The 14,554-nt window shown below is 34.4% G+C and overlaps 1 protein-coding gene across 2 annotated transcripts in view; it reads right to left on the bottom strand.

Annotated features, from left to right (window-relative positions):
* The window catches only part of shank2b (SH3 and multiple ankyrin repeat domains 2b), a 102,368-nt gene that overhangs the window by 72,982 nt on the left and 14,832 nt on the right, over positions 1-14,554 (bottom strand). The window contains exons 3-8 of one of the 2 annotated variants that reach the window (XM_084396607.1): positions 12,760-12,963; positions 9,468-9,539; positions 6,651-6,759; positions 5,316-5,467; positions 3,255-3,422; positions 2,584-2,700 (exon numbers count right to left, since the gene is read on the bottom strand). In XM_084396607.1, coding sequence (XP_084252733.1) covers positions 2,584-2,700; positions 3,255-3,422; positions 5,316-5,467; positions 6,651-6,759; positions 9,468-9,539; positions 12,760-12,963 — 822 coding nt within the window. Of the gene's footprint in view, positions 1-2,583; positions 2,701-3,254; positions 3,423-5,315; positions 5,468-6,650; positions 6,760-9,467; positions 9,540-12,759; positions 12,964-14,554 lie in introns of those variants that run through there. The other variant, XM_084396606.1, reaches the window with a different exon arrangement.

The raw sequence follows: 14,554 nt of genomic DNA, 5'->3' as shown, positions 1-14,554 counted from the left end.
TCATACATCATATGTGGCCAGCAGTGAACTCAAGAGCCTCCACAAATCAATAAATGACACTTGCCATCGGCAGGGACATTTTCTCAACCTTAAAATAAACTATATTTTCTAGTCATAATGCGATTTGTTTCAACTGTATTTAACAGCATATTTATTTTGATGGCAAATGAAAATAAGGCTGTGGGAGAGAGAGAGAAAGACGTACATTTCGTTCGATTCCGTTGTTCGTAATGTTAAAGTACAGAGGTTGTGTAAAATTGGAAAACAGGATGAATTCTGATTGGCTGTCGATGTTTTTATCATTCATCAGCTTGAAAAAAAATCGTTATGAAAGTTATTTCCATGATATTGTTTCTCTGTGCTGTTATTATTTAGTTGTGGAGTGGACTCTGCTATTCTTTTAAATTTAGAACGATATACTTATCCTTGTCATTATAGTTATCATCTTTGGTATGAACCAAAGTGAGTGACACAGTGGATGTGGGATCAATATGACCTATGACACAGCAGGAATATGATGTTATACACAGAGCGACAGTGAATACCGCTAGCGCTAGCAGTTCCAGCAGACAATGGCGCCCATGCTGTGACCCCGAGCTGACGGAGCAGACTAGATCTCCCACAGAGGAAACATAAGGTGATTATATGCCTGGCTGCTTAATGTCGCGAACGTAATGGGCCGTTGTCCATTCATAAATACTGAATGCTGGTGCTAATAGTCATGAGCATTCCAGTTCAGTTTGGGGTTTATCATGGATAGAATGGGAGACAATGGTGAATGCTGAACAGTGTAATTAGTGCAATCGGTCATTGGCATTTATACAAATGAACATGGCATCATTTCCACCCTGAACCTTCCCATTAGACGAATGAGAAAAAAGACAAGATATTTACAGCAAATATTTAAAAAGTATAATATTTATATAAAAATGTTGAAGTAAAAACAATTCAATAGTGTGTATGTGTTTTAATGTGTATGTATGTATGTATGTATATATATGCATTTTGCTAAATTTATTTGCCAATTATTTGCCAAGTATCATCAGCATAATATTTCAGCACAATTTTAATTAAAAAGATAACATGAATGTTTTCTTTGGACAATGCCACATTTTTTTATTGTTTTTTTTTATTTATTTGTGACCTTGAAAAAGTGCAGAATCTTAAAATTGCATTTGTTTCCAGGTTAATTTTTTTTTTAAATAAAATATATACAGTGCAATGCATAAGTGAAAACACCCATGCTGAAGTTGACTAAAAAGAGGAATAAAAAATCATATTTTGGAAATTGAACTTAATGCCTTAATTTAAAAATTAGGAAAAATCCAACCTTTAAGGACACCAATTTTCTTTGTGAATGAATAATGTATCGTAAATAAATAAATGTTCTTCCTTAAAATACATGGCGCATAAGTGAGTACACCCCTATGTTAAATTCCCATAGAGGCAGGCAGATTTTTATTTTTAAGTATTTTTTTATATTTTGTTTTAGGATACTATGCATCCTGATAAAGTTCCCCAGGCCTTATTAAAATGGAATTAAAATAGCCCCACATCATCACATAGCCTTCACCATACCTAGAGATTGGCATGGTTTTATTTCAGTTAGCCTAAAAGCTAGTTTGATTTGCATTGAGAGATGATCTTATGGAAAGTACCCCATGCCAATCTCTAGGTATGGTGAAGGCTATGTGATGATGTGGGGCTTTAATTCCAAAGGCCAAGGGAACTTTATCAGGATGCATAGTATCCTAAAAAAAAAAAAAAAAAAAAAAACTTAAAAATAAAATCTGCCTGCCTCTATGGGAATTTAACATAGGGGTGTACTCACTTATGCACCATGTATTTTAAGGAAGAACGTTTATTTATTTACGATACAATTCACAAAGAAAATTGGTGTTAAAGGTTGGATTTTTCCTAATTTTTTAAATTAAGGCATTAAGTTCAATTTCCAAAATATTATTTTTTATTCCTCTTTTTAGTCAACTTTAGCATGAGTGTATTCACTTATGCATTGCACTGTATATATATATATATATATATATATATATATTTCTTTTTTTAATTGCATTTGTTTCTAGGTTTAAAAAAAAAAAAATTATACTAAATACATACAAAAAATATTACATTCCATTTAATACAATTTTTTTTTAAATATATGTAAATAATATACATTTAATATATATTGTATATATAAATTAATATTATTAATAGGCTATTATTTTATTAGTTTTCCAGTTGTTTGTTACAGGTATCATCCATTAAAATGCATAGTTTTCTAAAGAAACGCAGAACTTCGAAATGTTCTCCTATAACATCTGTCTGTAAAACCCATCCTGCAACCTTTATTTTTTACAGTTCAGTCCCAGAGATTCTCCTAGAAAGCTTCCCTGCTGCACTCAATCTCATCTCTCTAGTCCTGGGGTGCTATTGATTTCTCCCCCGAATCGTTATTGATTGTTTTGGTTTTTATATACTCCCATTGACAGTGTTTTCTGTTGTATGACGCCAATAACCTCTGTTTATTGACTGGTTAAATGGAGCTGACTTCAAATCATTAAAGCTACTGTGTTGAGTACATACCTGTTTGTACAGGGCGCAAATATGGAGAGCTGTATTCCCAGATGCATTTTCCACACTCATGTCTGCTCCGTAGAACAAAAGGTGCTCCAGGTGCTGGACGTGACCGTATCGACAAGCCTGGTGAACAAATGAGAACTAGTTTTATCCTTTTTGTGAGAAAAATAAGAATCTTGTAACAGTTACAGCTGGAACAAAAGCATTCGTGAGCCTTAAAAATTTAAACAGTAGCCTACGACAGATCCAGAAGTCTTTTAAAACATAAAAACATCATTAAGCCTTCAGTACGCTGTCATCTCATATCTTTCAAAGAGTCTGAAAGTAAACCCTACATGCTGCTTTTCCATTTTCCCAGTAGAGTGCGATCAAAAACGCCACAGAAATAATATGACTGGCATCCTGCAGTCCACCTGTCACAACACTAGATGTCAGTACGCCGTCACAACAGGCAGACTTGATGATTTGCTCACGTTAAAACTAGTTTGATCTCATCACCTGTCCATTAATTGAACAAAGCTGCTGTCATATAAAACTGCAGCTCTAGTGTAACTTCCACCGCTTCACTCCACGGTGCATATATTACCCCACGCTCAACATTTTTACCCAACAGAGAGCTTTAAGAACCCTTTTGATTGAATGACACCAGCTAACTATAATGTGAAAGACAGCGCCACCTGGTGGATCTCGTGCCAGCCGTTCTCATCATGGCATGCGACGCTGGCATGGGCACGCAGCAGGACCTCACAACAGCTTGGGTCTCCACCTACGGTCACTGTATGGTAGAGTGGAGTCAAACCCTGACGGTCCTTATAGTCTGGAGACGCTCCCAAATCCAGCATAGTCTACAGAGGGAAGAGACATAGGATTAGATTCTAGTATTATAATACAGTATTATGAGTATGTTTTAGCAGAGAAAGGTTTTTGGAAGGGCCTTAAAGCATGAAATGAACTATTTTTTCTCGTCTGCTTCCTTTTACGTCACAGCTCAAGATAGCTGCTAGTGATGGGTTTGAGACTGTGCGCTGGGACTTTTTTCAATTTCTTTTTTAATGTTCACGTGCGACAAGGCAAATTAAAAATACAATTTGTGCAATTGTTAAGGAGCTATTTCTATGTCATCTAACCCTTTGGCTTTGTTGTTGTAACTTAATGTATTTAGGTTAATTCAGTGATGTTAAATTATATTTTTGACTTCAGTTAAAATCAATTAATTAACACTAACATTCAAAAGTTAGGGGTCTGTAAGTTGTCTTATGCTCGCCAAGGCCGCAATTATTTGATCAAAAATACAGTAAAAACAAGAATATTGTAGAATATTATTAACATTTAAAATAACTGTTTTCTATTTTAATGTATTTTTAAAATCGAATTTATTCCTGTGACGCAAAGCTGAATTTTCAGCATCCTTACTCCAGTTTTCAGTGTCACATGATCCTTCAGAAATCATTCTAATATGCTGATTTGATTAAACATTCTTTATTATTATTAGTATTATTATTGTTGAAAACAGTTGACCATGATACATTTTTCCAAGATTCTTTAATTAATAGAAAGGGTAAAAAAGCAATATTATAAATGTCTTTACTGTCACTTTTGATCTATTTAATGCATCCTTGCTGAATAAAATATAATTTCTTTAAATAAATAAATAAATATATAAAAACTGACCCCAAACATCTCAGAAGAAACGCCTTGAACTTTTGTAAGCAATCATTAAACAGACACTTAACATCTTAGTAGCCAAATATAACAAATCTGAACTTGTAAAACCTACAAATTTAAAGGGATATTTCACCCAAAAATCATTAAAAACACAAAAGAAGATATTTTGAAGAATGTTGGTAACCAGACAGTTGACGGAAGCCATTGACTTAACTCTCTTGTTACCAACATTCTTCAAAATATCTTCTTTTGTGTTCAGCAGAAGAAAGAAATTCATACAGGCTTGAGGGTGAGTAAATGAGGACACAATTTTCATTTTTGGGGGAACTTTCCCTTTAAATACTAATATAATACTAATATGCAAAACGTAATATAAATATGTATGTAAAACAATAGATATGTATGTTAACAAATGCGCTTGATTTTTTCAATTGGTATGACAATGTCTAGGTTTTTATTACATTTTATACAACCAAGCAGTTTTATAACTGCATGACTAAAAAGTACATTCCTAGTTCCTAACTAAATGACTACAAGCACTTTTTTTCCAACTAACATTACGAAACCCAGCCTCTCCAGTAATGAAAATAGGAAATCTATGGCTGTAACACATTGAAGTGACATAAACTAAGATTCTGCATGAAGCCTTTTTAAATAAACGGCCGGCAAGCAATATACCGTACAATATACTGCAATAAGTGCAACGGCAGAGAGGAAATTGTTTTACAATATTCAAGGCACAAAACAGTAGTGCATCAGCAGTATTATTTCCAATGGAAATGAATTTCCAGAAAGTAACAATGAAATAATGGAGAAAAAAATAACTTAATTACTGATTCCTTAAAAAAAAAAAAAAATACAGAGTGTGCTTTGAATGAAAGTATACTGTCAAGGTAATAAATGTACCCTCAGCAGAGTCACTGACACCATAAGACATCACTGTACTGCTCTGTTTAAGATCAGCAGCAGTCATTCTTTAAAAAAACAAAAAAACAAAATGACAATCAAAGAAGAGGATCACGCTAACACAGCCATAAACTCGTGCCGCCGTTCAGGATGAGGTCATTTATTACCTTGAGAGCTATCTGGTTCTTTGCCCTGGCTGCTTTGTGCAGGGCAGTCATCCCATCCCGAGAGCGGAAATCTAAATGAGCCCCGCCGTTTTTCAATGTAACGATAATCTCCACCATATTGTCCAGGTGGGCAGCAAGGGTTAGTGGTGTCTCTGTGGACCAGAAGCACAAAAAAACAAGTTTATTAATATGAATTATGTAAATCTCTTTTAATATAAGCAAGATATTAATCAAGGGATTTACATGTTTCATCAAAACAATAATTAGACATGTAAAATATACTGGACTATATACTGGATACTTGCCGTCACAGATATAATCACATTGTGAGACTGTAATTGTGACTTTATTTGTGACTTTAGACAATGTAAATATAAAGTTACCATGTCAAAGTTTAGGGTCAGTAAGATTTTAATACTTTCATTATTACTTTATTAATGAATTAATACTTTTAATCAGCAAGGACATTAAAATCAGTAAAGACATTTATAGTGTTACAAAAGATTTCTATTTCAAATGTTCTATTCTTTAAAGAACCTTGAAAATGTATCTTGTTTCCACAAAAATATTAAGCAGAACAACTGTTTTCAACATTGATAATATTAATAAATGTTTCTTGAGCATCAAATCAGCATATTAGAATGATTTCTGAAGGATCGTGTGACACTAAAGAGTAATGATGCTGAAAATGCAGCTTTGTCATCACAGGAATAAATGACATTTTAAAATATATTAAAAATAGAAAACAGTTCTTTTAAATTGTAATAATATTCCACAATATTACTGTTTGTTTTTGTTTTTACTGTATTTTTGGACAAATAAATGGAGCCTTGGTGAACAAAAGAGACTTTAAAAACCATTTAAATATCTTACCGACCCCAAACGATAGATAGATAGATAGATAGATAGATAGATAGATAGATAGATAGATAGATAGATAGATAGATAGATAGATAGATAGATAGATAGATAGATAGATAGATAGATAGATAGATAGATAGATAGATAGATAGATAGATAGATAGATAGATAGATATTATAATATCAGCCATCATGTCTGTTATCGGACAAAACAAAAAATAATAATTATCGCTAACGGTATTGGTGCATTCCTAACAATACATGCCATGCAAAATAAGACATAACCATTGGATTAAATCAGTGAGTAAATATGTTAATTATAAACTGCTGAAATATAATGTAATGGTCTGACCAAACTGTGTTGATAAAGAGGAAATGTAATCAATCAAAAACAGTAGTTTGAGAACAACTAAATAGGGCCTGAATAGCCCTTTATGGGCAATTTGGGAGGTTATCTGATATGGCATCCCCTACCACCAGTGTCCGGGTCATGATAGTTGGGGTCCAACCCTCTCTCCAACATCTTGGCAACTTTGTCCACCTGATGATGTTGGATGTATTCCATAAATTTCCTCAGGTTGACCTAACAGAAGATGTAAGAGACAACGAGAGAGCAGGTGAGGGGAAACAAGAAACATTGACTGAGGAGGAAGTTAAGGAACAGGAACAAGTGAGGGAAATGAACAGTGTGAAAGGTCTCAGCTCACTTCCTCTCTCATGTTGAGATCTCTGGGACACACATGCCACGATACAAGGCTGGATAAAAATAGATAGGAGAGCAGCTCCCAGTACAGAGACATCAGAGAGAGAGAGAGAGAGAAAGAGAGGGGGAGAGAGAGAGAGGGAGCACAGCTGATTTGGCATAGCTAAGAGATACGAGCGAGCAACGGCATGCTACAAACACAGATCAACATGCGTCAACTCTAACACACAACCAAGCACGCAAACAAAGGCCTCCAAAGAGAGAGAGTAATTGCCATACCGGCACAAAAAATTATAGTTTGCATTATTTAACTTCTGGATCCCGTTCTACCAACACTAGCTTTCAATAATTCACACTTTGATGCCAGCTAACAACTTTAAACCCATTAGGCTAACTACAAAGTGGAACAACATTCGCCCTCTTACGTTGCAAAAAGTGTTTTGTCAGTGTTTTTCCAACAAAAATCATCTAAAACTGGTTTTATTCATTCACAAATATTATTCATTCAAGATTAATTCAACCAGAAAATGTTTGGTTAAAGGGGTCAAGGACTGAGTGGTTAGCATAGTTAGCATAGCATCTATCTAGTGTTTCCACCTTTTTTATGGTGGAAAAAGGCATTCTGCATTGATAATCATACAAAAGTAGCCATATATTCTTATAAAATTGGTGAGCAGCTTTGGAGAATTTGATGTTTTCCCATTCAAAGAGATAGGATCTGTAATTGCATGACTGAAATAGCTGCCCGAAAGGCGTTTCAAATGACTTGCCTTTAAAGGGACTTTAGGTCTACAAAATGCTGAATAAAGAATGAGCATCAGGTGCGTTTTTGCTTTTTATGCTTTTATTTAACTTATGAAGGTGTTGTAGCTGATATAACTGAAGGTTATATTATCCAATTATTTTCATAATTATACAATGCTATTAAATATTGTACTTGCAACATGGTACTTTTATTGTTAGTGGAAAAAAAGACAATTTCATACATTTCAACAAATTTACTGTCAACTACAGATGCTGCATCCATAGCGTCTGTCATGTTTTCTCATATATACAGTCTTTTCAACATGACTTGAATGCGTTATGAGAGCTATAAGCAAAGATGGCAGAATTCATGTGCCAGCCGAGCAACTGCTATTGAGTTGAATGAGAAGAGTCAGGATTCTTAAGTTATTACCATTTTCCATGGATTAAGCCAATAAAATACATTTGTATGGGTCAGATCAGGTAGAAATAGCTCTTTAAAGGTGCTGTATGTAATTGTATTAAAGCATAAAAATACAATAATATGTTATACTAGTTCACATACTTATAGTTCACATAATTTCTCTGAAAAACAATGCTACAGCCAGATATTCTACTCTGAAATGTGCGTTCCGTGTCGGAATGTCTGTTTTTGTTTCAGTCTGTGTGATCTGCCAATTTACCCTATAGTATTTCAACACCCAGGGTTGCCAGTTGCTGGAAAACACAGCGCATTGCAGCTAAGGAAGCCAGCAAACAAACTGGGTCAGCGATTGCAGATTCTACCCGACCTAAAAAACCTCAGCATCTATCTAAAAATCTATCTAGACGCATATTAAAACGCGGATAAACTTGCAGCATGAGGCTTGTCTTCTTCCACTGTCAATTGCGCTCATTCCTTTTGTGTGTCCTCAATCTGGCAACCTGCGAGAGCTTCAAGTCTGAGGAGGGCTTGGGAAACAACTCCCTCCAATATTTTGAATTTGGACTTCAACCACTCTGTCAATATTACATACTGCACCTTTAAGGTAACATCTTCACCTTTTAACTTTTCATAATGAAGTCCGCACTAAGCATTTGCAACTGTTGCATTTATAATTAATCGAAGTGGGATGAATATCTATTCCTCAGAAACAAGGACGTACACAAAGCTGTTCCTACGTCATCCTTTGCAAACCCTGGCGGCTTACGGAGCTATAACATAACTTATTAAGGGAGCTTGAAAGCTCAGAGCAATGAGAGGGAGAGTTTTAAATGCTGAGGGAAGCAATGTAGGGACGAGAGATAAATAGGTTGTAAATAAAGACACCGAGCACAGCACAGGAGGACACATAGTGCTGGAAGAAGTCAGCAATTAAAACATGGTTCAGAGCTTCAGGACTGCTTTTGGGCGAGGATCGTGGAATAACCTCCACCGGTGATAGCAAAAACGCTCATGACCACAGAGCAAAAACTGGGCAAAACACTAAAACATCAACATCAATGAACATCTCGACCCAACAGTCCTGCTAAGTCCAAATGTATGCAAATGCTCCGGCCTGCTGCATTATTTAGCAGCAGAATGTAAAATGAATGCTGTATGTCAGATATTCAACCCTACTGACAATATAAAAAGCAAGATTTCAAATGTTTCTTTCCTGTTTTAACAGTCGTATCCCACGACACCCTGTTCTACTTGCAATTAAGGAAATAGCTTCCATTTGATATGTATGTAAAAGACTAAATTATCATAATGAAAAACTAGTTAATCACCACCACCTGCATGTCAAAAATAGACAAATATGCATAGTAGACTAATCTACATATGTCACTGCAAAATCTTTATTTGAAAAAATAAGTCTCACCTGTGTGTGGAGTTTTTCGATTTGCTTTTCATTGACGTTTGGCTGCTGGTACACTCTGCTCTTGTAGCGGAACTGCAAAATTAAATCAGAGAAAAATATAGTTTATATGCTGTATTGGTTTAATTTAGAAATGAATACCATCAATATAATAAACATTTTGACAAAAAATAACACTTATAATTAGTGGTGCACGATATATCGGCCGTCGATATAATATTGGCCGATATGGTCGTTTTTTTGAACAGGCTGATAATCATTCCTGTGTATTTGACGTGTGAAGTTGAAGATGATGCTGACTCGCGATCTTCGCAGTAGTAAACGCGCCTGAGAGAAATGCACATTTCATATGGATGACATAAGCAGAGAACAGTCTGTTTTCTTTAGTTTTGAATTGTTCTGTTTAAAAGTACACATTTCAAGCTTTCTATATATGTCTCTGGTCTGTGAGGCAAGTAGGCTACCTTATACGCTGAGTTTCGGTTCAGCTCCAGTTCACGCGCCGGCGCCACCATGTCCTGATTACATTTTTTCTACTATATTTATTAAATCCAGACAATTGGTTGATGAAACATTGATCAAAATTAAGATACAATTAATACAAAACGAAATTAAATTTAAATACAGGCTTTGTGCTTTCTGTTTGAGGTCTCTGTCAAAGTTTTAAAGCAGTCTTTTAGTGCCACTTTCAGAGCGCTCACGTCCGTAATGGAGAACTGTCACGTCCGTAACATTGTTTTTTTTGTGAAATAAATTTCTAAATAAATGCGACTTATAGGCCTAGTCCAGTGCGACTTATATATGTTTTTTTTCCTCTTCATGACGCATTTTTTGACTGATCGTTTTTTGACTCGTAGATATTCGAATATATTCGAATACATTGCTTGATATTTGATACCCGTTCGAATGAGATTTTTCTCAAAAACTACCAATAAGCGCGAGTCTGGAGAAACAGGCGTTTATTTATTCATTCTCAGTGTTGAGATACGTAGCCTTCATGTGTTACGTTATTGTGTTAATAATAACTAAAGCATCTAATTATGTTACATATTTATTTTGTATGAAAACTAGCGCGTTCGTTACTTATTACTTATTACTTATAGATTAAAAAGTGCCGTTGTATCAGTGCTGCGCGAGCTCTCTCTCACAACCACGGACGCGCGCACAGAGAGAGAGAAGATAATTGTAAAATGAAAATTGACGGGCTAAGTTTAAATTTTGTTCTTGCTTGTTTTTTTTCTGTCAAAATGTCAGAAAGCATTTTGTATTATCTATTAATAAATTAAGTAGCCTATCTTAATTGTACACAATGTTCCTATGTTTTTTGTGTGTTTTTTTTACTGTTTTCTAGGGGTTTCTTAATTTTAGACAAGTTGACCAGCACACATTATATGCAATGCAATATAATGCATGTGTGTCGTCGTTGTCTGATAACATATTTTGCACACAGGTAAAGGTGCCCAATATCAGTCATTTCTAAAGTAAAAAAAATCTATATAATATCTATATATCTATACAGAGAAATCGACATCGGTAAATATCGGTATCGGCCATAACAGCAATATTAATATCGGTCATCGGTATCGGCCACAATTTTCACATCAGTGCATCACTACTTATAATAATCTCCAAATATAGCATTAACCAAAAATAATTAACCATTCTATTTCCCGTTTTTGTAAGCGAGAGAGCATATAAACAATCTTGATAATGTTTTTAAATAATTTATATAAGCTTTAGCTCAAACAAATGATAAAATAGAAATATGTTTCATTATACTCCATTTGCAGCTTTTTTGTTTTTGGTTGGTTGCTGGCTTGATAGTGATATGATTATATCAGGCCCTGGGGCTTGAACGAACAGGAGAACTACAAAGGTTGCTGTTACACCAGCCTGACATCAGCCTTTTCACAGAGAGAGCTGAGAATGCTCCTGTACAGAAAGCACATCTTAAGGAGGATTCCGGCCTTATAACGCTGCGTTGGTAGCAATTTAGAGCAGTTATCATCAATGTCAAAACCATTTTGTCATTGTGATCATCCTTGTCATGACTCATGAATAATATGAATGAATATTTTATACTCACAATAAAATAATTCATTACTTATTATTTGTTCTTCATGTTGACTACCACAGAAAACTTTTTCGATCTGTGTATGCAAAGTGTAGCAAGTATATTAAGCTCACAATATACAAAATTATTTTGATTAGTAAAAAAAAAAAAATCTGATGCTTTTATTTTTTTTAAATAAATAAAAATAAAATATAAATCATCCTTTACATAAATAATAGTCAAGTCAAGTCATATTTATTTATATAGCGCTTTTTACAATACAGATTGTTTCAAAGCAGCTTTACAGAGATAACAGGAAAATATGTAAATAATACATATGCATGGTCATATATATCACAATATCTTTTTAATTACTGATTTTAATTATTGTTTATGTTGATTACCACAGAAAGCAATTCTGTTGTTCCTTTAATAAAAAGAATAAAACTATAAAACTATAAAAGATGATCCTCCTTGACATAAATATTAATTAGACAAGGTCAATTATACTCAGAATAAAATTATTTTGATTACTTATATTAATTTTTGTTCATGTTGATTACCACAGAAAACCATTTTGATTTGTTCCTTAATTAGAAAAAAAAAAGGGTAACACTTCACAATAAGGTCTCATTGTTAACATTATTTATTGTATTAACTAACATGAACTAACAGTAAGCAATATATTTATGTTAATGTTAGTTAATAAAAATACTGATGTTCATTGTTTGTTCATGTTAGTTCACAGTACATTTACTAATATTAACAAATACAACTTTTGATTTTAAAAATGTATTAATATATGTTGAGATTACAATGAACTAAGATTATTGTTCATTATTAATGTTAACTAATGTAATGTTAACAAATGAAACCTTATTGTAAAGTGTTTCCAAATGAATAAAACATTAATAGCTGTGTTTCAATGAAAGTCTATAGTGCAAGTATAGTGGAGTTTTTAAAAGCCAAAATGTTGAGCTCATATTTTGGAAAACCACTTAAATGGATTGTTTTTTACAAAGATGTGTGCTATTTGATCTTTAAAGTTGCCTAAATCTTCCTTTTAGGGGCAGTACTGCTGTTCAAGGGAGATTAACTTCTAGTTAAGCATCTACAAGCATAATTCCTGTGGATGTTTGTGGAAGTACTTTGCAGATAGTGATGTCCCATGTCCCCTTCTGGCATCCTTGCATGTATTGTGCCACAGTTACATCATGAATCGAGCTTAAGTTGACGTGTTACCTCAAGGCTCGGGACGCCTTTAGTGGAGGGTAGCGGATAGTCTCTGAGGGGTCGTTCTTCCTCCAGGAAACCACTTTCCCTCCCGTCCACGGCCGGCTGGAAGAGCCCGTAGTTGAGCACATCCCTCAGACTCTGTGTGAGTGTACACAGGATCTGCTGCTTAGCAACCCATACTGTGGCATCAGGACTGAACCTCATGGATTTCTGGCAAAGCCACATAGAGAGAGGGAAAGAGAGAGAGAGAGAGACAGAGAGGCGCTCTATCAGCCTATAGCAGGTGTACAGATTAACAAGGGGAAAACATTTGTGTGCTGAGAGAGAAAACAACAGAAGAAAACACAAACTGTGCTTTTTGACATTATTTGGTATTGGCTGACAATGACATTTTATAAATAAAAATTAGTAGTAGTATAACACAAAAATGCATTTTGTATGTCCCTAAGATCGTAATTTCATTTTTTTATGAACATTTTCAACCCTCTCTTCGACCGTGTCTTTTTAGAAAGTTGCCACCAGCCACTACCACCAGTGTTTTTGATCATTTTCACAAACATTTCATGGCACCCCGAATATTTTGTTGTATGAATATCTGAACATGCAATATATCAAAAGAAAGAACAGACCTTCTGGTTTTAAACAAAACCCCGTTTTATTCCAGCTTCATGCATTCCTTGAATGTGGGTAAGTTTCATAAAAAAAGCAATATTTTGAGCAAAAAGCTGAAAAAAAGATTATCAAAACACAGATGGGAGTAGATCGAGTTCATCAACACCACCTCTAATGCTTTCACAGTCACGTTTCATTCAGTAACATTAGGCAGTCTTGATTTATATGCTGTTTAATGTTGGTGATCGATCGCATTATTTTACATATGCATATGTTTACATAATATGAAATCGCTTGTTGTTTCTGCTTCTTCTTCGCCTGTGTTTTGATCAGGAGATTCAGTACTCTTTCAGAAGATGCGTAATAGCGCCCCCTACCGTATAACAGTGAAAACACGGAAAGACGGAAATTTTAGTCAATGGCGGGAAAGCATTAATAATTAAATGGTAATAACTGTAAATTTGCAGTGACATTTTGGCAAAAAAATGTGGGCAAAAAAAAAAACCATTCCCATTTGTCTATTGTCTATAGTGTTGCGGTGTGTGAAACAGCTCACAAAGAAGTCACTTTCTGACCAAACCGCTTTCTGAAAACCCGTTGCGAAATAAATCAAATGTATTTATTAAATTTTTTTGCGAAAATCCAGATCGCAAGGACTCCTATAGAATCAATTAGATTTGCCCATCCTCGAAAATTAGCTAAACAATCATAAACGTGACAGCACCTTAACTGTACCTTTAAAGGCACATAAAATCAGATTTAGTTTTGTGTCCATGTATGTTTTGATATCATGCTAATGAACTCCTAAATATTGACAAAATTCAGATAAATGCATTTAAATGTAGTATTTTCATTCAGGTAAAACAAACCATAAAAATTGATGACTCATCCTGCACTGCAGATTTTTTGTCCAATCAAATGCTCTATAAAATGTCCTTCACACTAATGAAAACCATTAGCACCAAAAAGTGATGTTATGTCCCACTTGAACTTCTTGTTTCTTGGGATACTCTGAAAGAATACTCATCAGAAAAATTGCTTTTTTTCCCTTTATTTTGTGTTAAGAAATAATAAACTCTATCCTACTTCTTATTCATTTACTGTGACTGAGATGCTATTGTTATATATGCGGGATAATTGTAACGCTCAATAAATATGACACTGGAAATAACACAATATGCTAACCATA

Source organism: Rutilus rutilus (assembly GCF_951802725.1).
Source record: "Rutilus rutilus genome assembly, chromosome: 23".
NCBI classification, from domain to species: domain Eukaryota; kingdom Metazoa; phylum Chordata; class Actinopteri; order Cypriniformes; family Leuciscidae; genus Rutilus; species Rutilus rutilus.
The sequence above is the reverse complement of the archived record's forward strand: the minus strand, read 5'-3'. Positions and strand labels throughout refer to the sequence as shown.